The sequence below is a fragment of the Syngnathus scovelli genome, chromosome 6 (genome assembly GCF_024217435.2).
Source record: "Syngnathus scovelli strain Florida chromosome 6, RoL_Ssco_1.2, whole genome shotgun sequence".
Classification (NCBI taxonomy): Eukaryota; Metazoa; Chordata; class Actinopteri; order Syngnathiformes; family Syngnathidae; genus Syngnathus; species Syngnathus scovelli.
The window spans coordinates 11798849-11821987 of record NC_090852.1 but is presented as its reverse complement, the minus strand read 5'-3'; the positions used below and the strand labels follow the sequence as shown (position 1 = coordinate 11821987).

The following is a 23139-nucleotide window of genomic DNA, read 5'->3' as shown; positions in this document are numbered from 1 at the left end:
AGGTATACATTGTTAATTTCATAATTCACGGCAGTATTGAATGATCTGTTTAACTAAGGATGTAGTCTGACCTCCCCCCCCCCCCCCCCCAAAAAAAAAAGACTTATTCATTTATTATTATTCCGAGGTTGACAATGTCCAAGCTTACTAACTCAGCACAACTCCAGAGCCCAATAATAGCTCCAAACCATATTCTTGTTTTGCCCGTACAAAGCTATATTTAAAAACAACAACAACAACAACACTTTTATTCCTCTCGAGACACCGTAGCCGATTCCAAAGGGGCGGAGTTCGATATTACCTAGCTACTCGGGAAAGTTTGCGGAAGTTTGGCGCAGTCAAGTAGAAGCAACCGAGGGCGATTGCTCCTAACTTTAGCGTTCCATAGATGGACCTCCGGTCGGAGAAAATACAGCGGGTCATAACCAAGGTGAGTGAAAGACACTCCAAAATATGGAACGTTGATATTCAAACAAACAATGAACATGGATGTAAATTGCCGGCCGGCAAACACAGCGTGATAGCACAAGCTGACCGCTGTCAAGTGTCAACAACTGGCTCGACCAGTTCCGTGACTCCAAAATTAACACGGAAGTGTTGAATTATTTTGACACTGAATGTATTTGACTATTTATTCTTCATTAGATCCGCAAGAGATTTAATACATGATTCGCCCAATATTCACTTTAATGCTGAAGTCCGTAAAGTTCGTTGGCAAATGCCAACTTGGCCAGAGCACTAGGTTACTAATAATTTCCACATGCTAGTGAAGCTTTTTAGTGAAAGATTATATTGGATTTAGAGAAAAGTAGGTACACTGCAATCATCGTAACATACAATATTTATTCATATAGAGAGTTTTACAGAACATATAATATACAAAAAGAAAGAGAGATTCAAACTCATTCCCCGATGGATCAAAGACGTCATTATCACAGCGTTCGTGACGTCACACATGTCTGCTACAGGGAAGTTTGAAAAGACAGCTGTGCCGTCCATTGATATGAAACAGAAGATGAAAAGATACATATATTTGAACTTTAATTGTGCTTTGGCTTGTATAGCACTTGTATAGCACTCCCACTTTGGGCTTGCTTGGCAGGGGTGTCAAACTCCAGTTCTCGGGGGGGCATTCCTACAAGTTTTCGAAGTTTCCCGCGTTTAACACCTGATTCAATTCATCAGGATCATTATCAGGCACCAGCTGAACGAGAGGATGAAGTGATCCTTTGAATCGGGTGTGTTTAACGGGGAAAACTTCCAATACATGCAGGAATGTGGCCCCCCAAGTACTGGAGTTTGACACCAGTGTGCTGGAGGAATCCTGCAACAGCACTAGAATAAACAAGATTTAATCTGATATACCAGTGAGAAATAATTTAACGTAACATGAATCGTAGAAATTGAATCAGTCCATCTGAACGTCTGTCTAATTTTAGTACAAGTTCCACGATGTTGCTCTTGAGGAGTTGGACAACATTGAGAACGCCTTCCCTGGGATGATCCCATCTGTAGGCAGATATAGTGAGTTTTTGTGCATGTTCACAATTATGTCTCACACAGATAGACACGCGGTGATCACAATATCTTGGTAACTTCTGTTATAAATTGTAGCGTTCAATGATGGCTCCCAGAAAGAGCTCCTGAAATTGAATGGCAACCTTCCAGTCAAGTATGAAGGTAAGATTTACATCTGAGAGCATCTTTTCGGGTGTCGTGTGATGAAGGACACCGATTTGTATCTTTTACTCTCAAAGGACGCTCCTACAACTTCCCCATCCAGCTGTGGCTGATAGACTCCTTCCCGGTCACGCCTCCCATTTGCCTCCTCAGGCCCACGCCGGACATGATAATCAGGGAGGGCAAACACGTGGATGCCAAAGGACGCATCTATTTACCTATTTTGCACAACTGGGATCACGTATGTTGTTCTTCTTGTCTGTAAATGTTGACTGTCACCTGCTTTCATGAGTTGTCCTCCAATTGCAGCCCAAGTCATCAGTGGTGGCTCTTCTGGAGGAGATGATTTGCAAGTTTCAAGAAGATCCTCCGCTGGCCTCTTCCGTCCCAGGAGAGAAAAATCCTCAGGAGCTCTTGGCGTTTGTTAATAATCTCCGGATCAATGATAGTACGTCATTTGAACTGCTCCACTTGTGCTAACCCCCCTCCCATTCACCAACCTTTACCTTTTTAAATTTCAGGTACTGTCAGACACCATGATCAGCCAAGTACGTCATTTGAACTGCTCCACTTGTGCTAACCCCCCTCCCATTCACCAACCTTTACCTTTTTAAATTTCAGGTACCGTCAGACAACATGATCAGCCGTTCCACAAAGTCTCTGTTGTCGGAGGAGGGGATTTAGGAATGGCTGCAGTGATGAGCATTTTGGCCAAGGTTTGTATCTTTCAGAGATGGAAGGCATTATTGTTTGAGTTATTGCACTGGCTCTCTGAACGCACACACAAACGCGGGTAGCACTTTGTTGAGTTGTATCCAAAAGGAACAGGCCAATATGTCCCTTGATGTGCTGTTTGTAAATGAATAAATAAAACCTTTACGTTATTTCTGGGGACTTTCCATAGGGAGCAGTGCCATGTATTTACGATTCTCAATGGCACAATAGCTATTCTCAGTCCGCAATAAGCTCACAGCCAATGATTTATGGTGAGATATGGTCATGATATCAAACCGACATCTAGGATTTTTGCGTAGTTCACAGCCTGTTGTGTATTTGAAATTATTCTAAGCCTTGCGTAGAAAATGAATCCCTTTTTTCTGTCCTCAGTGTAAAGTAGACAAGGTCGTCTTCATTGACGTTGCCGAGAGTTCCACCAAGGGGGGCAGCACAGATCTGGAGATATTCAAGCTGCCAAAGATCGAGGTGTCCAAAGGTACACTGTGTAGTTCACAAAATGTACACATACTAAACCGTTATTTAATTATGGCCATTAAGCATATACAGTCAAGGGTCCTACAATCCTTGAACTTAAATAATACAGTTTTTTTTGTTACCTCATCTACAAATGACCTGACCCTTCTCTGTTTCAAAAATCAATTTGACCCTTGAGCAAAAACTAGCCCTTCATTAAACCATTTGGTTAGATTCCATTTACACTGAGGAATTGTGCTGGCAAGGAATTCCCCACATTCTTCAGCCGCTCGGTGCTTTCCCTCGATGACACAGTAACTGTTTTTGACATTTTGACTCTGCTCTTGTCAGATTTGTCTGCCTCCAGGGGCTCCAGGGTCATCGTGGTGACCGCCAACGCATGGAGTGGCGAGCAGTCGTATGTAAGCGTGGTCCAGACCAATGTCGACTTGTTCAGAGGGATCATTCCAACATTGGCGCAGCTCAACCCCAGCGCTGTCATGATCATCGCTTCTCAGCCAGGTACTGACAAAAGTATTGGGACATTAGGAAATTATTATACCAAGCGCTGTTGAGCTTGAAAGTTCAGTTTGTGTGCTTGAAGTTTGTAATTGTTGCACTAGAGAGCCAGTTTTAGTTTAGCGCAACAGTCCTCGATGAGAGTGAGGTCAGGTTCTTCCACAGCAAATATGTCTTGCCCAGGTTTTTGCACTAGTCTCAAAAATACACAAAAATGTAATTAAACAAAAACTAAACTAAGGCTCTAATTGACAAAGTGAAGAGCTGTCTAAAAACTTTGTATGTGTCTTTGGGCCTTGTCTCCAGTGGACGTGATGACCCACATTGCATGGAGGCAGAGCGGGCTGCCACCAACGCAAGTCATCGGGGCGGGCTGTAATCTGGACTCTGAGCGTCTTAGTTACATTCTGAATATTTCCTTAAACGCTCACAAACAGGCCTGGGTCATTGGAGAGCATTCGGACAACAAAGGTGATTGTGAAACGCTCAATGAGCTGTTTCCCAGCTATGCTGCTCGTTTTGTACTGCTTCCCATTGACACTAACTTGTCAGCACTTTGTCACACAGTCCCTGTGATGAGTAACAATGAGCCGGGCTCCAAAAAGTTGCTGGAAATCACAGGATTGGACGCCACCAAACCACTGCTCGGCAGGTAAGGTCATCAGTTATGAATTCAATTTCAGCGCGGGATTTGATCGCTTCTGAATATAGTTGGATAGTTGACATCATGTGTCCCTGCAGAGCCTTTGATATCATGAAGAATCAAGGTCAGCGCTCATGGTCTGTTGGTTTATCTGTTGCTGACATCACAAACAGCATCCTGACGGATAGGAAGAAAGTCCACTCCATTACCACTCTTGCCCAGGTGACACATGCATGATGCACTGTATGCATGATCATTAAGGGTATCGATATATTCATATTAGGTTAGCTTAGCAAGTGGCAATGCAAGATGGCCACCGGTGGCTTGACTTCTCCTGATGGCGAGTAAGATGCATGCATTGTTATGGTTATTATTCATTCATACCTACGTCTGTCCTGTATAATCTTATGATTAAGTTGAACACAATCACAGATGGTGTGTGTTGACATCTGAATCCTATGCATTAAATGCAAATACAAATAGTGTTTTATAATTAGGCACGCAATTTGTGTTCTTTGGAAGTCAGTGTTTAAAGGGCTCATGTGCACTGTTCGTCTAGGGCTGGAGCGGAATAGGGGCAGAGGTATTTCTCAGTTTGCCGTGCCTCTTGGGATCAAGCGGGTCCATGCGTCTGGCTGGTGTCTCACTGGGGAAGGAGGAAGATTCTAAGCTGAAGGAAAGCATCAAATCACTCACTAATCTCATGAGTCAGTTGAGGATATGAAGGGTGGTGATTGTAATGTTACCGCACTCATAACTTGATGGTTAACGAGCATGTTTGAATGCATGGACAACCTGTCTTTAACCGTCCTGTTTGTTGTAGTGACATGGAATGAGAAAGAAATCACATATTTGTACAAATTCTATATTTATACTAAACATGGAGATATCTATCTTATTTTCTCACAGAAATGTTACATTTTACGTTAAGCTATTGCCTTGAGTGCAAAGGTATGATTTTTCTGCTTGAGGTAATTTTGAAGGGTTTGTAAGTTTGATGTGATTTTTTTTTTTTTTTCCTTCCAACCACACAAGCAAGCTACCAGGGTATTTGATTTTTTAAATTGAACAGAATTTGCTCTTTGCACAGCTGGAATAGAAATACATTCACATTTACATGCTTGTTGGAGTGCAAAACACTAGGTGTCTGAATGAGAAGAAGGAAAACATGCACAATTAGTTTTTAGAAATGTAATTGCTATCCAACTAAAAGCACTTTGTACACCCCCAAATTCTCACTCAGTGACTGTGAATGTTAATAGTTGTCGCTGTTTGACTGGTGACCACCAGTCCATGTAGCGGTTTGCTAAATGTCAGCTGAGCCCAGCTTCAGCTTCCTGCAACACTAAACGGGAAGAGCCATAAAGAAAATTAATGGATGAAAAGTTTTCATTTATCAGAAGATGAAAATAAAATACAGTTGAAGTTACACAGTACAGTGCTTTTCATCGGACAGTGACAAATATTGGCCAAATGCAGACAAAAAGCTTTCATTTGGTCTGCTGCCAACTCTCCACCACAACAGATTGGAATAAAACTATTTAGGTCCATATTTTTATCATCAGCCTAGGAGTGAATACATATAAAAACCAGTTTTGCACCACCAAGGAAGGGCTTTTCTTTTTCGCTGTTTGTGTGTCATTAAAAAAAAAAAAAGGATAAAGTGGTTGATTAAAAGGATAGCACTCACTCGTGGGGTCTGGTATGCATTAACTTATCAGGCAATACAACATTTACAGCAACAATGTACAGTATATATTATGTGGGAATTAGCAATAATCCTGTTAAATAGTAGGCTCTGCGTCAATCTCCTAGGATGGCTTAAATTCCATTTCTCCGGAAAATTTACACTGAGCCATTACAACTTTAAAGTGACCTAACCTCAAACTGAGCATAAACACAAAAGATATTAAATATGTCTTAATATTCTCACAAGGGCCTTTGAAATGCCTTCATATAGAAAACTAACTACATGCCCATACGATATGTTCTCTTGTCAAAAGCATCACCCCTGGACAAAAATGCAGGATGTAACCGACTACCACTGGAGGGAGATGTTGTTCATAAGTGATCATTTTCTACTTCTCAAGTATGCATGACATGCTTTTCATCTTAGTTTTATACAATGTGGGATTACGAAAGAGAAAGCTAAAACTCAACAATAAAATGGCAACAACAAACGGTAACCTGTGGTGCCTAAGAAATGAATCAACTTATTGCACCACAACCTCTCCTATTAGTTTACACTCAAGTTAAGTTGTTTCTCTTTGACCTAAAGATACGCAATACATTTTGACATTTAAAGGAAAAGCTGCGAGGCAGCTCACTGTTCAATGAAGGCTTTAAGGGAAGCAAAGGACCAAATGTGAGCTTTGAGACCCTCCTTGAACTCCATTTAAGACACTGTGGGAAAATATTTAGCATAACTGTACATGAAGCAATGGTAGCTTCATTTCTTTGTGCTTGTTGATAAGGTAGGAAATGACCATAACGCCAATGCACAAGCAAGGCAAACAGCAGTTCTAAGTGCAAAATGATAATTAGAAAAGAAGTTCTGTCGTAAAAATGTGGGCATAGTGATAAAACAACACAAAACAAAGCCACAATGGCAAGCCGTTCCAGCAGTGTGCTCAATTGTCCATATACTACTATGCTGCATCTTCAAGAAAATTCTTACGGGGAACATATTTTCCACTACTGTATGACATCACTGTGAATGAATGGAATGTACAGGTATGTGTCTGAGTTGTTCTACTAGTGTGCAGAGATGTTAATCAGAGGTGGGGGAAAAAAATACCACTAGAAAGTCAAGTTGTTCAATTTGTGTGCCAGTCATTCTACTAAGATGCACTGAGTTGTCTTATTAGGATAAAGCGTGTTGCAGTAGTACATAGAAACTTCAGCACACTAGTATAATACTGTACGTATCAAATGCTGAGAAGGCTTGCCATGAAGACACACTGACTGGCTACTGGCCTTTTAACTCAAATACTTCATTCTGGTATGTGAAGTGTACTTTAAAAGGTGACTGACTTTGGAGGCTGCTGTCCTGCAGGCGGCATCCTGCAAAAGTCTGGGCTGGATCGCACCTCAGGCACTCCCAACGCAGACTGTCCTGAGAACCTGGGGTGGCCCGGGGGAGACCTGGTGTATAAGAGTGGCGCCGGGAAGGCAGAATGGTCCCTGGGGCCCCGAGTGAAAGGCTTAGAGTAAGTAGGGGGCGAGGTGGTTGTGTGACACGGCTGGGGAGAGAGTCTGTCTGCAAAGTTGGGCGGAGGGGATGGGATGATAATGGAGCCCTCCACCCAGCGGTCATCTCCTTCATATTCTGACTCCTGAGGCAAACTGGGAAGAGTGCAGTGTAAGGACAGCAGAGGAGACGGTGATGACGGGATGAAGATGGGAGGTGGAGGCAGCGGATATAGAGCGGGGTCGTAGTCTCTGTGGACAGGAACCTCCTCGGGGGTGGAGCCCAACAACCTCTCTGGGCAACGATCGTCATCATCAGCCTCGGAAAGGTTGTCGTACTGGGAGGTGTTGGAAGGGCGCCTGTCGGCCGAAGATGCTGGAACGTACAGGGACACTGGAAATTTAGTGGGCTTGGGGGGAGGGTGCCTGGGAGAGGAAGATGATGTGAAGCCGCAGGGAGAAGACACCAGCGACTTGGTTGGCGCCTCTGGAGAATGCTTTAACGTTGCCACCGATGGGGGCGGGGAAAGGTTCTGGGCCGGTGGACTAATTGTTTGCTCTTCTTCTGTAGAGTAAATCAATGGGGGAGGTGGCAGCTCTGGCAAGTCCAACATCTCTATATGCATGCTAGGATCATCCAGAGAAGTGGCTTCATAGGGTGGGGGCCATTCCATAGGCTCCTCCTGAGTGTCTGGGGCTTCACAAAGTTTCCTTCCCTTCACATCTTTGGCATCATTTACCTTGGCGCAGGGGTTTGCTGGTTTGGGAGGTAACGGAGGTGCTCTGGTAGGCATGCACTTCGGTGTCACTTTTGGAAGCAATGCAGCTGAATCAGCCGCTAGCAGGGAGGGTGTGCTTGACCTGTTGTGGCTTTTGGAGGCTTGGGGGTTGGTGTGCTCTGGGGTGATGCTCTCCTTATTAGACTGGCTGATGGGCTGCAGATCACTTTTGACTTCAAGAGGACAGCTTGGCTGCAGAGGGAGCAGGTGAATCGGCCTCTCTTGACCAAGGGGCTTCTTTGGTAGCTCCTCTGACTTTGCTGAAAAGCCATGTGTCAGAAAAGGCAAAAAAAAAAGGTTGGTTTTCTGCATCAGCAATATAATTTCCAATACGTATGAAAAGCAAGCATCATAAAATGATAATCGGGCCAAATTTTGACATTTCCCCCCTGTTGTGATCAGTCATTTTGTGGTTCATATATGTTCATATGGGGAAAGACTGTACCCGGAGGAGGTAGGTCCAACTTTTTACTGCGTAGCTCCGACATGGCAGCCTGTAGTTGTTCCACCACTATGTCATCTGGAAGTAAGAACGAAGCAGCCAGCTGCTCCTGAAGAAACTCCCTCAGGTCCTCCAACTGAAACTTCAGCAAACGCTCTGATTGGACACAAAGAATAGCGTTAGTAGCTGCACAGGTACAGTATAAAAAGTCAAGGCACAGGAGCCAGATCCAATTTTCCATGACCTCTGATTTCAAAATCAATATACAATATACAAATGTGTGTATTATGCAATAATATGAGGTGACAATAGTACAATTAGTGTTTTTCAAAGCCAAAATGGTCTTAAGAGGGAAAATAGAACTACAATATGCCATTCATCACAAATTTGTTTGAGACCCCTGCTCGAGAGTTGTCTTATTAAGGTTGGCTTATTAAAGTACGTATCTACTGTGTCAAAGTGATGCTCAAACTGCAGAAGCAACCAATCAAAGGTTAGGCTTCCATTCTTCTCCTCAGCAACCACTTGCATTATGTAAGCCATCTGGTAGGCAGCCAACCAGAAGGCTGCATGCGGCGGTATAGCAACAGCAGCCACGTTGACTTCAAAAAGCTGCGTGTCCGACACGTACGGAGGAGACAAGGCACGGAAGAACAGCCAATGGGCCTCATACTCACTCTTGTGTAACTTGAGGGTTGTGTAAGCCATGGCCGTCAGCATCTTCTCCCCCTCCAGAATATAGATGTCCCATAAACGCAGGGTGAGTGTGAAGGGGCTCTGCCATTTAACAAGACGGCACAGAGAAAATTAAAATATCATAGCCTGTGATAAGGAATGACCTATTAATTACCAATTCATTAAATCAATAAAAAATGGTCAATAAAAATATCATGATATTTTTTCTTACATTAGTTTACTCTGTAAACAAATAGAGTGCAACTCTGCCTCTGGCTGGCAGACGTCATGGCTAGCAATATGCTCTTGGTGGCACATCAAACTCATTTTGAGAAAATAACACATACAGTTCATGTGTTTTTGGACAATATATTTACTAAACCCCCATAAATCTTGTTCCTAACTTCTAATAAAGTAGGTCGCATTTTTACGACAATGGGAAACTGTGGGTCACGGTCACAACAGTTGAGAATTACTGAGCTACAGCACCCAAGCGATCATGTACATCACAAGGTGAAAAGGAAAATGGACGGAATGGGAAGCAAAGCAAACACTCACTCTGTCAATAAAGCACTGGAGGAACCACTTAGTGGTGTAAACCCCACATGACATCTGTTCCATGTCCTGTGAAGAAGGAAAAGGCTGGTTAGGATTTTCAAACTACAACTGAATCTAGCGTTATCTTGGGAAAAAAGCACGTCATTTAGTCTTCCAACATGGAGAGAAAGAGCATAAGAGGAGCTTGAGCTGAATTGCTGTCACTCACCAGGTGCTTCCTCAGTTTAGGCAGCATTTTGGAGAGTATCCGCTCATGGTGGGCTTGGAAACGCTGCAGTTTGGGAAATCCCGGGATGAAGAAACCTAGCACGGTGGAAAAACACACATCAGCAGACCATAGATGGTGGATGGGAGACATAATATTTCAAATTAAACATTGGGTCTTCCACCAATTGCACCGAGGGATCGGATTATATGGTAAACATATGTTTACCCAAGTATTACTCAACTTGATCTGATGTAGATTTTACTCAAAGGCATATACTATAGCAACATGGATAGAGTATTTTCAATCATTTTCCAGCTCTGATGAATTTGTGTTGTCTCACCATGCATGGCATGTTTGCTGTTGGTGAGGAGCTGGGACAGAGCCCAGAAGGCGTCCTCCTCATTCAGGTACATGAGCAGGATAGCAGCGATCTGACTCATCCCCTGACAGTAGCTCACCTCCTGGGACCAGGGCAGAAGAGACAGTTCAACTCGACTGGCAAATAAGGGGAATAATTCATAATTTAGCAGAGCACGCACAGGACTAGGTTGAAGAATGCACTGAATGTCTGATGTGTGCAGGGTCTTTTTTTACACAGAATTTTACACTTAGACCTCACAGACCTCCTAAATGCATTGTGGCAATATTATAAACATTTACACCAAGGTTGTGCAAATATTTACGGCAGTCCCAGAATTTTCATGTCTTCATCTTGAATTTCTATACACCTTGAACCCACACTGAGTAACATGTGCATAGTGGCCTTTTCCATATTTGGGCCGAGGAAATCGCCCATTCATCGTAGCCTTGAAAGGATAAAAGTCAATGCGATTACACCGAGGTTACACAACATTCTTCACATTCTTCTCCGCTGTCACATAGGCGAAAGGACAAACCCCCTCTGCCCCACCACCAACAGTACCCTTCCTCCAATTTTCATTCTTGTGCTCTCCCACTGACCCACTTTCTATTGAGCAGTTTGTGAGTGGAGGGATATGGGGAAAAGGGAATTAGCACATGGCCATTTCCTATGGCTCAAACACCTCTTCCACAGGAACCACTAACACATCCCTACCAGAAACAAACAGAGCTGGATGGTGCTTTGTGAGCACTGACATGTTCTGTGTATTTGCAAAGTTAAAATATGTCAATGTGTAACCCACTCAAACTGACAGCAATTTGTGTCTTGCATACAAGATACTGTATTCTGAAATTGGTGAGTCACTAATTTCATTCGGTTGTCTTTAATAGTATTTATTTTTCCAATGCTCACAATATTGCACTGTAGTGGAGTTAATGTGTTTAAAAGACTTAATTAAGAATATTAGCAATATGGCGTTTAGATGAAAATATACAATGAAACCTTATGGCCTTTTCATATAAAATACATGCATGGAATATCAACATATTGCGTGAAAATCTCATTGACATGACAAAAAGAAATAGCTTTGCAGTGGTATTTTTTTTTTTGGGGGGGGGGGCAGCACTTGTAAGTAACATTTATTGTCTTTATTTATATAGGTGAAATCATTCGCTTGTGAACGCAGGGGTAATCCACATATCTTACCGTGTTGTAGACAGAGTAGGCTGCTAGTACATGAAAGAGTGCCTGTTGCCTGAAAAGGGAACACAGAAACCAACCGTTACTATGAAAATATGACTGGTTTACAATTAGAGAAGCTTAAATACCACCCTGGCTTTGTGGAGTCCATTAAATCAAGATTAAATGACCATATCCTCAAATTAACTCTACCAGCAGGGCACATTAACACATTAAAATAGCTGGAAGAAACACTTGAGGCTGACAATCTTTGAAGTACAGAATATTAAATTGGATGAAAATCCATAAACATAAGAGACCAAGAACCATGATGAAATGCTTTAAAGAATACTCTCGTTTTATGATTCATGATAAATTTGTAAAAAAGGGAATTTACCTACATTTGAGTCAGCATCTCTGTAACAGTAGAGATACTGTAGAGTATAATATGTATTCTGTTAAAGCTGTAGCATGTAAGGGGCAAACTTCCTCTTCTAGTCTGTTTTGTCAGTTCCCCATTCAAGTGAAATGGGCCTAGAGGGGATGTACTACATTGATCAATCAATCAGTCAGAGAATCAGCCATCAATTAGTCAGTCAATCGAGCTCTCAATTGCTTACAGGTCGTCGCCACACTAAATCAGTTTGTTGAATTTTCTGTACAAGATATAAAGCCTGTCCTTAAGAGTAAGCATGTGTGTATGAGTATTTGTGCATGCATGTTTGCAATTGTGGAGTTAAATGCATTGCGGACAGCAGAGGATGTCTGGCCACCAGACCCCCACAGAATATACACGTCTTGCAAACACTCACTGAGACAGGAAAGGAGCTCTAAATAGAGGATGTTGTTGATGTGCATGCGCATGTGTGAGCATGTGTGTTAGGGTGGGTGTGAGTGTGTGTGTTGGGGGGGGGGGGGGGGGGGGGGACAGCTGTTGACTTGTAGGGAAAGCGTGGGCAACAAAGCAGGATGGAGTTGTGTTTTGGTCTCATTCTGTCTCAACCGTGGGGAAGAACACTGTGACACGCACAACTCACTACGCCAATTTCAAAAGAAATGTAAATTGGAAATTATGAAATTATGACATCTCAAGTGGATGTTTTCCTCCACACACAAATCTATGATATGTCAAATGAATAGGTCATTGTGGTTGTGATTCTTCTGTATGAGCACTTAATGTCAGTGCACATTTTTGAATAAATGCCACTTCCTGTGGGGCTTCGTGCACTGACAGGAAGGCTAATAAAATAGAGAGAGGAGGAAACTAGCCCTTTAGTCTGTGTGCCCGTGTGTGTGCGTGTGTTGGGAAGCTCCCAACACACACAAGCCAAAGGTCACGCCCAACCGGACACCAGCATGAACAAACCTGAACTTGTCATGTGAAAAGAAACGAAAACAAGAACTCTGAATGGTCCTATACATGACAAGAGACAACAACCAAAGACATTTGGAATAAAAACTTTTAGCTCTGTCACTTTCTTTGCAAGGACAGTGAAACGTTCATCTTGCTGCAGTCAAATTTGTATAGTCAACTCTCTGTATGTAATTTGATACATTGATCAAACAATATATTTGGACCGTTCAAATACAAGATGTTCCTCAGAATCTCGCTCAAGAAGAACTCACTTGACTCCAAAGCGGTCCATGAACATGATGTGGTTCCGGAAGGTTCTGTTAACATCCAAGTCAATCTGTTTGATCTCTGTGGAGAAGTAGCGAGCCTGCTGCTTCATTTTCTGAAAAAAGAAAAAAAAATGTTAAGGGATTGGCTGCTGGGAACTAATGGATGGCAGATTTAGTATCCATACCTCATATTTTCCCTCATTGTCTTTTTTAACCTTCTCTATGTCCAAAAGTAAAGCCCAGGCCTGGCCTCTTAGCTGGAGGGGGATGCCTTTATAAACACGCTTCACCAACTGAAACACATGAGACAGTGGCAAAATAAACAATGACCTTTCAATCAGTGAGAAGAGATTGTGGCTTAAAGAGACAAAACTAGACAGTCCAATCAAAAAGTAGCCCTAGACAATTATGAATGACAATTATACAAAAATGAATGATCACATGACAAAAAGTGGCAGATTGTCACCGCGAATGAGAACCGATTCTCAAGTGCCTACCTGGGTATTTAAAGGTAGGTAAAGAAATAAAGTGAGATTGGTTGATTAATTATCATTAACACAAATGTAGTTTGTTATTAAAAGTGTGATTGCTAAATCAAATGAAGCAGGAGAGAGAACTCACTTTGTCACTGTTCTTATACTTGCTCCAGTTCTTCACCATCTTTAGCCACTTCTCCACACGGTCAAGCTCTTGTTGCTTTTGCTAGAGAAGCAAAATATGGATAAATACCAGGACAGTGACAGTGGTCAATGCAGGGGCATATGCAATCAAAACAGTTAAGATTAGCTCAATTCCAAATAAATAAATACCTTTTCTTCAAGCACACTGGGCGTCGGTAGCTCTTTCTCACTAAAACAAAGATTGAGACATAGAGGACATTACAAAATAAACCACGTGTGGCATGAATGAAGAAGAAATGGCGACAGAAAACCACGGATATGGTCTAAGGGGAAAAAAAACATCAGCCCTTACAGCTGGTTAACTTACTGCAGGAAGCCGAAGCGGTCCGTCACCTTATAGATGCTGTAGTCAGCATCCTCCCAAGGGTCAATACTGACACCCTCTTGCCTGCCCTGAAACAAAAACATGCCAGAAACAAGAAGCAAATAGAAGTTAGGGTGACAAGGAAACACCTAGTGTCGTCTCAAATCCCCATTTCACTTTGGCTTAATGTTCACGACGTAATTAGACGCAGCAGTTTTGCATTTCTGTTTCTTTCACCTTGTCATATTTGGAAATGATGTCAGCACGTTCTTCTGCTATCAGTGTGTCTATGTCCTTCTTCATGGCTGAAACAAAAAAAAAAAAAAGAGTTTTCGAGAATTTACTATCAGAGGTTAGTAATGCACCACAAAAAAATGTAATTCTGTTTTAAATCATGACATCCTTGAAGACACAAATTCTTAATGTTTTGTAGAATGAAAGTCGAAAGAGTCTGAATTTATTCATTAATTTATTTAGTTCCTTTATGCCTCTATGAGGCATTTCGGACACTGAAGAACACCAATTAGCTTCTTATCGACAAATCTATGTCGGCATGGTCTGATATTAGATTATGATGACATGACCACTGTGAGAAAAAATATTGCAGTGTCACATGATCATGGTATTAAAATTACAGCTTTTTGAAATACTGTATTTGTGTGGATGAAAACAATATCCCTCCCCACAGAAAAAGGTACACAAGAAATGTGTTAAATTTAAATGAATACATGTTAACATCATTCCTCTGTTTTAATCCTTCTCAATCAATCACAGTGTCCCATCATTGGTGAACTCCTCGTATTTTTAGAACAGACCCGTGGGCTACCAATATTGTTCTTGGGGCTAACTTATACCGGCTGGCACATTTTTTTTTTTTTTTTTTTTTTTTTTGACAATGCAAAGATGCATTGTCCAAAAACACAGCAAAGAAGGCTTTTGTCTCTTTCTCTCCCTCCCGACTTCTCCTCAGTGCGCAACTGCTCACCCCTCCCCTCTCTGGCTAATTCATTCAACTTTATATGCATCCAATCATATTAGTGGTTATTGAAACTTTGACTTTGTAAAACTAGTAAGCAGCCCTTGCCTAATTCAAATGCTTTCTAGATCAACAAGTAATTTCTGGATATCAAAAACCAGTGAAGAGCATAAGAATAAACACCAAAACACTCTCTTATCCACTTTGCATTTATTATAGACAACATTTATATGTCTTTAGAACTAAGCAACACTTCCTCTTACAGTGTGGGAGTATGAGGGAGACTTTCACTGATGCTGACCAGAATACGTCATCAGCCATGATCTTTGTGTATTACGTTGTGTAGGAACAGATGTCAGTACACCTGTCGAGCACACAAATACCTTTTTACTTGTGTCTATGAAGCATGCTCCTGCAACAAAAAGCTCTATGTAAAACTTGGTGTATTGAAAACATACCGTTTAGATTTGAGTCCAAAAACTAAGTGTAAAAAAAAAAAAAGCATTGGAAACTAGACTGTTACGGTTACTACCGATTTGGATCATAAGAAGCAAAATTGCCAAAAAATATAAAAATATTTTTAAAAAGACTTCTCAGGAAATTTGTAGGATGAATGGTGTAAAAAAAATAACCTCAATGTCAAAGGGGAGCAATTTTAGGAATAAAAAATAACATTAGTGCAATGGTTTTAATGGCCATGGGATTAACTGTTGTACAGAACAGCTTCCAAAAGGTGAGTAGTTTAACAAGATCACACAACAAATGTATTTTGCTGTTCTATGTTTTCAACAACTCTCCCTTTTTTGTCAGTCTCTGATCAGGCAATATTTGTTGTTGTTGTTTTGGTTAACATGTCTGCCTCACAGTTAAGTTTTGGGCTCAATAATCGACTCTGGATTTACATACGACCATACTACAGTAACAGTTGTAAGAAAAAGCCGACATCAGAAGTTGTTTCCATCCAGTTCTAAACAACGAAACCATGCTCGTACATTAATTGTGTCTTTGGTCTGTTGCGCTTCATCATATAGCTTCAAGCTGTTTACTTCCTGTGTTGAGTCTTCTGACTACAGATAGTATTGTGTAGGGGTCAGGAAGAAAAGGAAACAAGTGACTGCCACTCCTTCAACAACAGGTTGAACAAGAACTGTGTGAAACAAAAACTTTAGCTGAATAAAGTCTCAAATTCTCACTTTAAAAAGTCCTATATTGCCTGTACAGTTGAGACACACCTAAAATTGTGTCCTTCCAGATGTTGAAATGTCAAGGTAAGTTACGAAAGACTTAAGACAAATTTTTGTTTTGAGAACATTGAGTCAGAAAGAAGGAAAACACACCAGAAGATCAAGCAGCACAGCTGGAGTTGCATTGCTCCTACGACACTTATTGGCAATGCATTGCTACCAAAATTCATTTTTATTTTGCACACAAGTACAAACAATCTGCAAATTTCACAAAAACTACAACAATTATTATGAATACAATTATTATTATTATTAAGTGTGTATGTCAAAAGAAAGCGGGCAGAACGAGCATTTGTGAGAAAGTAGTTCAGTGGTCTTAAAAAAGAGACGAAAATAAAGTAGCTTGACTATCCAAGCAACAACTGTTGACTAAATAGAAATAACCTGGTTGCTTAAAGGATACGAGCCTTTGAGACAGAGGCCTCAGTGACATGACATCATGTCCTGTTTTGACACGAGGCTCCAAATTGAACTTGTTCTCATACATACTAGCTGTAACCACAAACAGTTTGCAAAGTATTCGGAATCCGGACTTCTTTGTAATGTGGTTTAAAGAGATCGTGTGCTCAGGTGTCCTTTACATAAAAATAAAAAATAAACAGTTTAGAGCAGTTGTTTGGTCTGGCATTCGTCAAAAATCAATCTAAACAACAGACGGAAAATAATGATTTTTGTTGCTGGAAATGTTGTGAGAGTATCTGAATGTACCTCAACCTCACAGATATTTTTGTTGAGTCTCAATTAAATCAAATGAACTATTTTTGTTGAGTCGTAGCAACAGGGCTATGAATGCATGGGAACTCTAACATGCTATTTCTTGCTCTTGAGGCTAATGTGAGAGAAAGAGGGAGAGAGAGACAGAAGGAGAGACATAGAGAGAGCGAGAGAATAGAGACCCTAATCTGTACCCAGTCAATGTGCACCATCCGAGTTTGTAAACACAAACATGTCTATTGACTAATCCAAAATGTAAGTAATCTTTGCGGCTCCCTCCGTTGCCTTCATCCCCAAATCATCTATTTTTGTGTCCATAATCAAACTTCATCTGATTTGGGATTTACAACCGAGGATTACATGAGAGAAAATGAAAATCTTAGATTAAGAGTCTGGCATTGGTAAAGTAACTGGAAGACCCGAGGGAGACTTTTTTGCCGCGGGATGATTAGTCAATCCTCAGTGGTCATCCAAACACCATTAACTACACGTGCAAACTTGCTTTGAGGGCTTTAGCTCCAGTACAGAAAGGATTTGTAACTCTACAGCAACAGGGCTACCCATTTGAAGGTTGGCTGTGAGGGTATTTCCAAAGCGACACTGCATTCTTTACAACTAAAGCTCTCGATTAGTCATAAAAAAAGACACATTTGCATCATAGGACAAAAGGAGAGTCATCACCATCGGGTCTAATCAAGCCCAAAGGCTTTTGTCTTAATAGTGTTGTTCACTCTGCTGTGAACCAAAACTATTTGTCTGAAGCAAGACTACGTGGTTTCATTGACACTTCCGGTAACCAGAATGCACCAAAGGAATGTCTGCTTTCATTGGCTGTTTTGCAGCGTTGACAGTAAATTGCAGAATGTGGGCAGTCCATCAATCAATTTAAAAAAAAAACTGTTTAACCTGTTCAGGGTTTATGCAAGAGGTAAAAACCTTTCCTTGCAGACTTCAGGTGAAATGAATGACTTCAGTATTGCGTTGGAATGTCATGCAAGAAAATCCCTTACCTATAGCATTACATTATCATTGCCCCCCCCCCCCCCCCCCCCCCCCCCCCCCAAGGTTTTCAATATCAGCTGTCATTTTTTGTATATTTTAAAAGCATTAAATTCAGTCCCCTTTGCTATTATTTAGGACATGGACCTCCAAAACACATTTTGTTATGCAGGCACTCACAACAATATGCTGGTAAAAGTGAGCACGTGTCATGATCTGAGGTCCCACGTGAGTCCATCTGATTTTAATCTGTATTAGAGACAAAGTTAGCACACTTGTCTCGAGGAAGTGAAAACGTGATGGCGATGAAAAATGTGGGCGCAAGGGGGTGGACAATTTCAGCCAGGGATATAATGATTTAGATAATCGGTGTCAAACTCAAGGCCCGGGGAGCAGATACGGCCTGCCAAATCATTTTATGTGGCCCGCGAAGACAAATTGTGCATCGACTTCATGTGTCAATACTAAAATTACACATAGTCTTCACTTATAAAAAATAGAAAACTTTCTAGAATTGTTTTATTAGCATTCCTCTTTTTAAAATATTTAAACAGTTTTTACAAGTCTCTGATTTCAAAACTAGTTATTCTTCCTACATTGTATATTCATATACCATAAGGCACTGACAGTCATAATGGCTCTCCAAAGGAAACTATGACTACGATGCGGCCCGTGACAAAAAATATTTTGACACCCCTGATTTAGATGCTGTTCTGGCTTTGTGTTATTCCACTGCATAGATGATGGGCAGGAAGCTGGTCTCAAGGTCTTAAATACAATAGGTATACAATAGGCATGTTGTTTGTGTGAGCAAATTGTTTTTCAGGCACCACAAGCAGCCTATATTTAGTGAACGGTTTTGGCTATGCTTTTTCCTTGACGACACTGATGCGTCGATCCAAATGAATTATTAATCGAACAGAAAGAGTAGAATGGATAGCAGACCAAACACAATCGTAAAATACAAAAAGTATGGAGGTATTCCTACTGTGCTCTCTCTGATAAATTGATAGGGCTGTCACTGTAATTGAATAAAATGTTATTTGGCATTGAAGTGTATTGCAAAACAATTTTCCTTAGTTACGGTTAATTCACAAATTATTAGTTTTTGGTATTGCCTAGTGATAAAAACAACAACCAAACAACATTTAAGCAATATCACACGTGAAGGATTAATAATGTACCTACTCACCAAGGTTTTTAAAGTCATTCAGTTACTGTTTCTGTCATTGTTTTCCAAAGTAAAAGTTTGTTTTATTTTGGTTCCAAACAGAAGATAGTCACTCCGCTTTCATGGAAGATGACAGAAATCAGAGAATGATCACTATTGAGAGGCCTAAATCAGAAGAATTTTATGTTACAAAAAGACGTTAAATGATGTCTCGATTTTTTTGAAATAGTTGTTGGTACATTTGATAATTGATTACGCGATTAATTTTGACACCTCTATAACTCAATAGTTGTTTTTTGTCGCTTGAGCCTCTTTTTCCTCCATCTCTTTTTATGGCAAAAAATGTTTCTGTTTTCGAATTGAAAATAGTAGCCGCACAGACATTCTGTGACTGTGACCCATGGGTGAACCATACAGAGGGTGACAGTGGAAAAAGAAAAAGGCTCAGAATAGCTTGTGGTCCCTAAAGGAGCAAGAGCCAGCACTTTGACAGGGCGCTTATCATTCTCCCAAAGCTGATAACACACTCACCAACACCACCCAAAACCTACCCGACATTTTCCACGTGTTAAGGTTTATATGGTCAGGCTCGGGGTGGGATCTTCCACTTCCCTTTCATAGTATGTGTTGGGCCAGAACACCCTGTGGTCCTGTCCTTGCTTCCCCATCATTACCTTGGGGAGGGGGTGGGATGTCTAAATATAACAATGACCACTAAGTTTTAGATACTGGAATGGCTGGCCAGCCAGTTGTTTCCCAGACTAGGAGAATATTTTAGACGGGTGGTATGAGAAGGGCAGGAATGTCAAGGGAGCGTTATTCGTAAAAAATAAAACCACAGGATCATACTCAAAAAGTCAGAGTCTTAGAAATGCAGCATCTTACTGGCAATGATGAAAAAGGGAAGCAGTGAAGTGAGCTAAAAGCTATCATCTACAATTTTAATGACTGTCTGGTATATAGTAATGAGAAAACAGAACATTTTAAATATATCTGAATAAAGCGGCCGATCTCTCTAAAGCAATCCCAAACCATAGACAAGCACAAATATTGAGAAATTGTTCACTGTTGGAATATCACTACAATCGTGCAACTGTACCACACACTGGATTGTCTTACAATGCCAAACAGACTAAATAATTCACGTAGCTAGGGAACCGTACTTTAGTCAGATCAGCTGGTTTCAAGTCAAAAGCTTGATGTACGTATATTAGGGTTTTCATGTTCAGTGAGGGTTGCAAGCACAGAAAGAGGATTAGAGCACGGGAATATACACGGGGAGGAGGTTAACGCTATCTCAACATGATCCTCCTAAACATGTATTTCCAAGTAGAAACAAATGTAAGAGTGGAAACAATCACAGAGGGAATTTCCCAAATAGCTCGATATAGCATTTATGCAAACATAAGCAGTTATTTTGGATATCATGCCACCCACCCATTTGGTCTTCTCAGTAAAGAAAGGTTGACTTTTAATCAAGTGAGAGCTATCAACAATCCTAGGGAAATTTGTATCCAATTTAAGTGGCAGCATGCCCAGAGCACAGCTTGTTCATCCCAATGTGACACAAGTAGTGCTAAAAATAGGCCTACACTTTCTTGTTCATTCAATTTAGGTTCTACAATGTTACAACATTTTCAGAAGAGCTGCAAATCCATTGTTCTGATGACTCAATCAATTTAATCATCTGTGTTTTATCTATGGGCCAAATGTCTAATTGTTTAAGGATTTCTGTTTTGCCTATTACTTTGATGTCATACAATTGACAATTTGACTGTATGATGTGGATTATGTTGAAGTGATTATCTCTTTTCAGATCGATAAAAATGTGGTTGGCAATTTTAATTGCATTATGTTAAATGAAAACATATTGATCCTGAACATCAACACCCAAAATGTGCTGATCGTCAGCAGTCTTACGTGATGAGAATTTACAAGGGGGGGGGGGGGGGGGGCTTTATGTGCAGAGCAGGAATGACTTACAGGGATCAAACATGATCTCAAAATAGCATCAAAGAGAATGTGATGACATGTCATGTGAGCCTGTGATTAGTTTGTCATCCTATGACTCTTGATTCAGTCAGGAATTGATTCAAGTTACTCTTAGCACACAAAGTAATCTGCACCTTTGAAACTCCAACAAGATAACTTTAGGCCTAACAGTGGAACATGAGAACTTAACTTCTTACACTTGTATAGCAATTTAAATGGGAAAGTTAAAATGCCACTTTTGCCTTACAGGTTATGATGACAAATACTGACCAGCGTTGCATAAGTATTCCTCTTTTTTGCTTTCTGTCACTCTTGCGATCTTTAAAACACTGTGTCTCTGTGTAATTTTACAGTGCAGGATATACCTACAAATAGCAACATGCACATCTGCTACATCACACTGAAGACCAAAACACACAAAATAAACAATGACATCTGGCATGGGATGGAGGATGAGTGCTGTCCTGCAGGAGATTTCCCATTCAAATGGTCTGTGGCCTTCCCCCTCCCCCTACATGAACCAGTTAGACGCCCAAATGATGTTCTGAAGAGGTCTAGCCATGGATGATGGATGACGTAGCACAGCAAAACAGTCACTGGCCTACTTGTAAGCATTTGTGTGGTCAGTGTACATAATAAAAGTGGAAAAGGTCGTCACACATTTGTGTACCCACAGCTCCTGGGTGCATATCAATAGGCACTTTAATGATGCCCAAGATTGATTGATTGATTGATTGATTGATTGATTGATTGATTGATTGATTTATCCACGACGTCACTGTAAATAGATACTGCAGGTAATACAGTGGGTTGCTATCACAATGATGTTTGCGTGCAATCAAACCTTGGGAACGTCTGACTTGACACTGCCTCAAACAACACGGGGAAAATGAATGGACCTCTAATCTTAGCGTTTGATTTTGATTTTAAAACGGATGTTGAACTTATTAAACAGCACATCCCTCTGGGAGTGTTTATTCCGAGCATGAAGTAACAGACGTTAGGAACGCAAACGCTTTTACTTGCTTATTTTCCATGTTGTAAAACAAACGAAAACTGATCGGGACATCTAAACAGCATCTTCAAAACGAAGTGATTCAAATCAATAGTTAGAACTATAAAGTTGACTTCCGGCGCCTCTGCTTACCTTTAGAGTCAGTTCTCTTCTGTGCTGAGTGGAAACAAAATCCACGATTCTCATTCTCTCTTTCGCCGTTCAATCGAGCCGCTCATGCCAGTAATGCTTACAAAAAAAAATAAACTGCAGTCTCCAAATCGGAGCGATAATTCCCCGACCCTGCTCAAGTCATCTGCACGTTCCACGAGCTGGCAGGCTGCAGCTGTTTACGCACGCGGTGGCGCTTTGCTGTCAGTTGAGACGCACGCGTGCGCGCTCGTCCAGGGCGGGGGCGCGCTAGCCTCACGCGCATACATGATGATGTCAAATCATTTCCGTTTCAACAAACAGAATCTTCATGGTGCTAATTTACACCAACATACTGTATTTACATTAATTATTCTTAGCTAGACTAAGCAGATAACGTATTCTGTTACATGTTACATTAACGTGGAACTGTCAGGCTCCTAAATATGCATGTCAAATCATTTAGCGCCCTCTATTGCTAAAAAAACAGGTTTACGGGGTTGGTCAAGTTTAAATCGTTCCGTGAGCATTGAGGAAGGTTCTAACTGAATTTACTCGTGTATCAAACAATGTTTCCAATGAGGAATTGAAATGCCATTGGTCTGTTCCAGCTGCCGAACGAAAATTGTTTTGCCACGTCCTCATTTATAAGGGGGTGTGTGAACTTGTGCAACTGCGTTGAAAAAGCATCCTCACTCAAAAGGCCTAACTTTATTCAACATATATTTACAGTATTATTGTCATGCCTTGCAGCTGTTGTGAAAGCGCTATAGAGTACCTGTATTTTTATGTTTTCAACTATTGGTTTATAAGCGTCAATTTATGTCGCCCCCTAGCGAGGATTTGTGTTCATAGGACAGGCACGTCT

General features: G+C 41.0%; 2 protein-coding genes across 2 annotated transcripts; one reads left to right on the top strand and one right to left on the bottom strand.

Annotated features, from left to right (window-relative positions):
* The first annotated feature begins 270 nt into the window (after positions 1–270).
* On the top strand, positions 271–5462 carry uevld (UEV and lactate/malate dehyrogenase domains). Its single transcript, XM_049723181.2, has 13 exons — positions 271–430; positions 1440–1524; positions 1615–1680; positions 1758–1921; positions 1990–2128; positions 2202–2228; positions 2302–2396; positions 2788–2893; positions 3223–3393; positions 3697–3861; positions 3958–4042; positions 4132–4255; positions 4593–5462. The coding sequence occupies exons 1-13, from the start codon at positions 389–391 to the stop codon at positions 4755–4757; spliced, it is 1434 nt and encodes a 477-aa protein (XP_049579138.1). The 5' UTR covers positions 271–388; the 3' UTR covers positions 4758–5462.
* si:dkeyp-19e1.3 (USP6 N-terminal-like protein) lies at positions 5405–22532 on the bottom strand. Its single transcript, XM_049723178.2, has 14 exons — positions 22275–22532; positions 14269–14336; positions 14035–14120; positions 13857–13896; positions 13669–13749; positions 13233–13340; positions 13051–13160; positions 11452–11500; positions 10225–10345; positions 9885–9979; positions 9677–9742; positions 9121–9220; positions 8447–8599; positions 5405–8261 (listed from the first exon to the last, which is right to left on the bottom strand). Exons 2-14 carry the CDS (start codon positions 14332–14334, stop codon positions 7051–7053), a joined length of 2286 nt encoding a protein of 761 aa, XP_049579135.1. The 5' UTR covers positions 14335–14336; positions 22275–22532; the 3' UTR covers positions 5405–7050.
* Between the last annotated feature and the right edge of the window lie 607 nt (positions 22533–23139).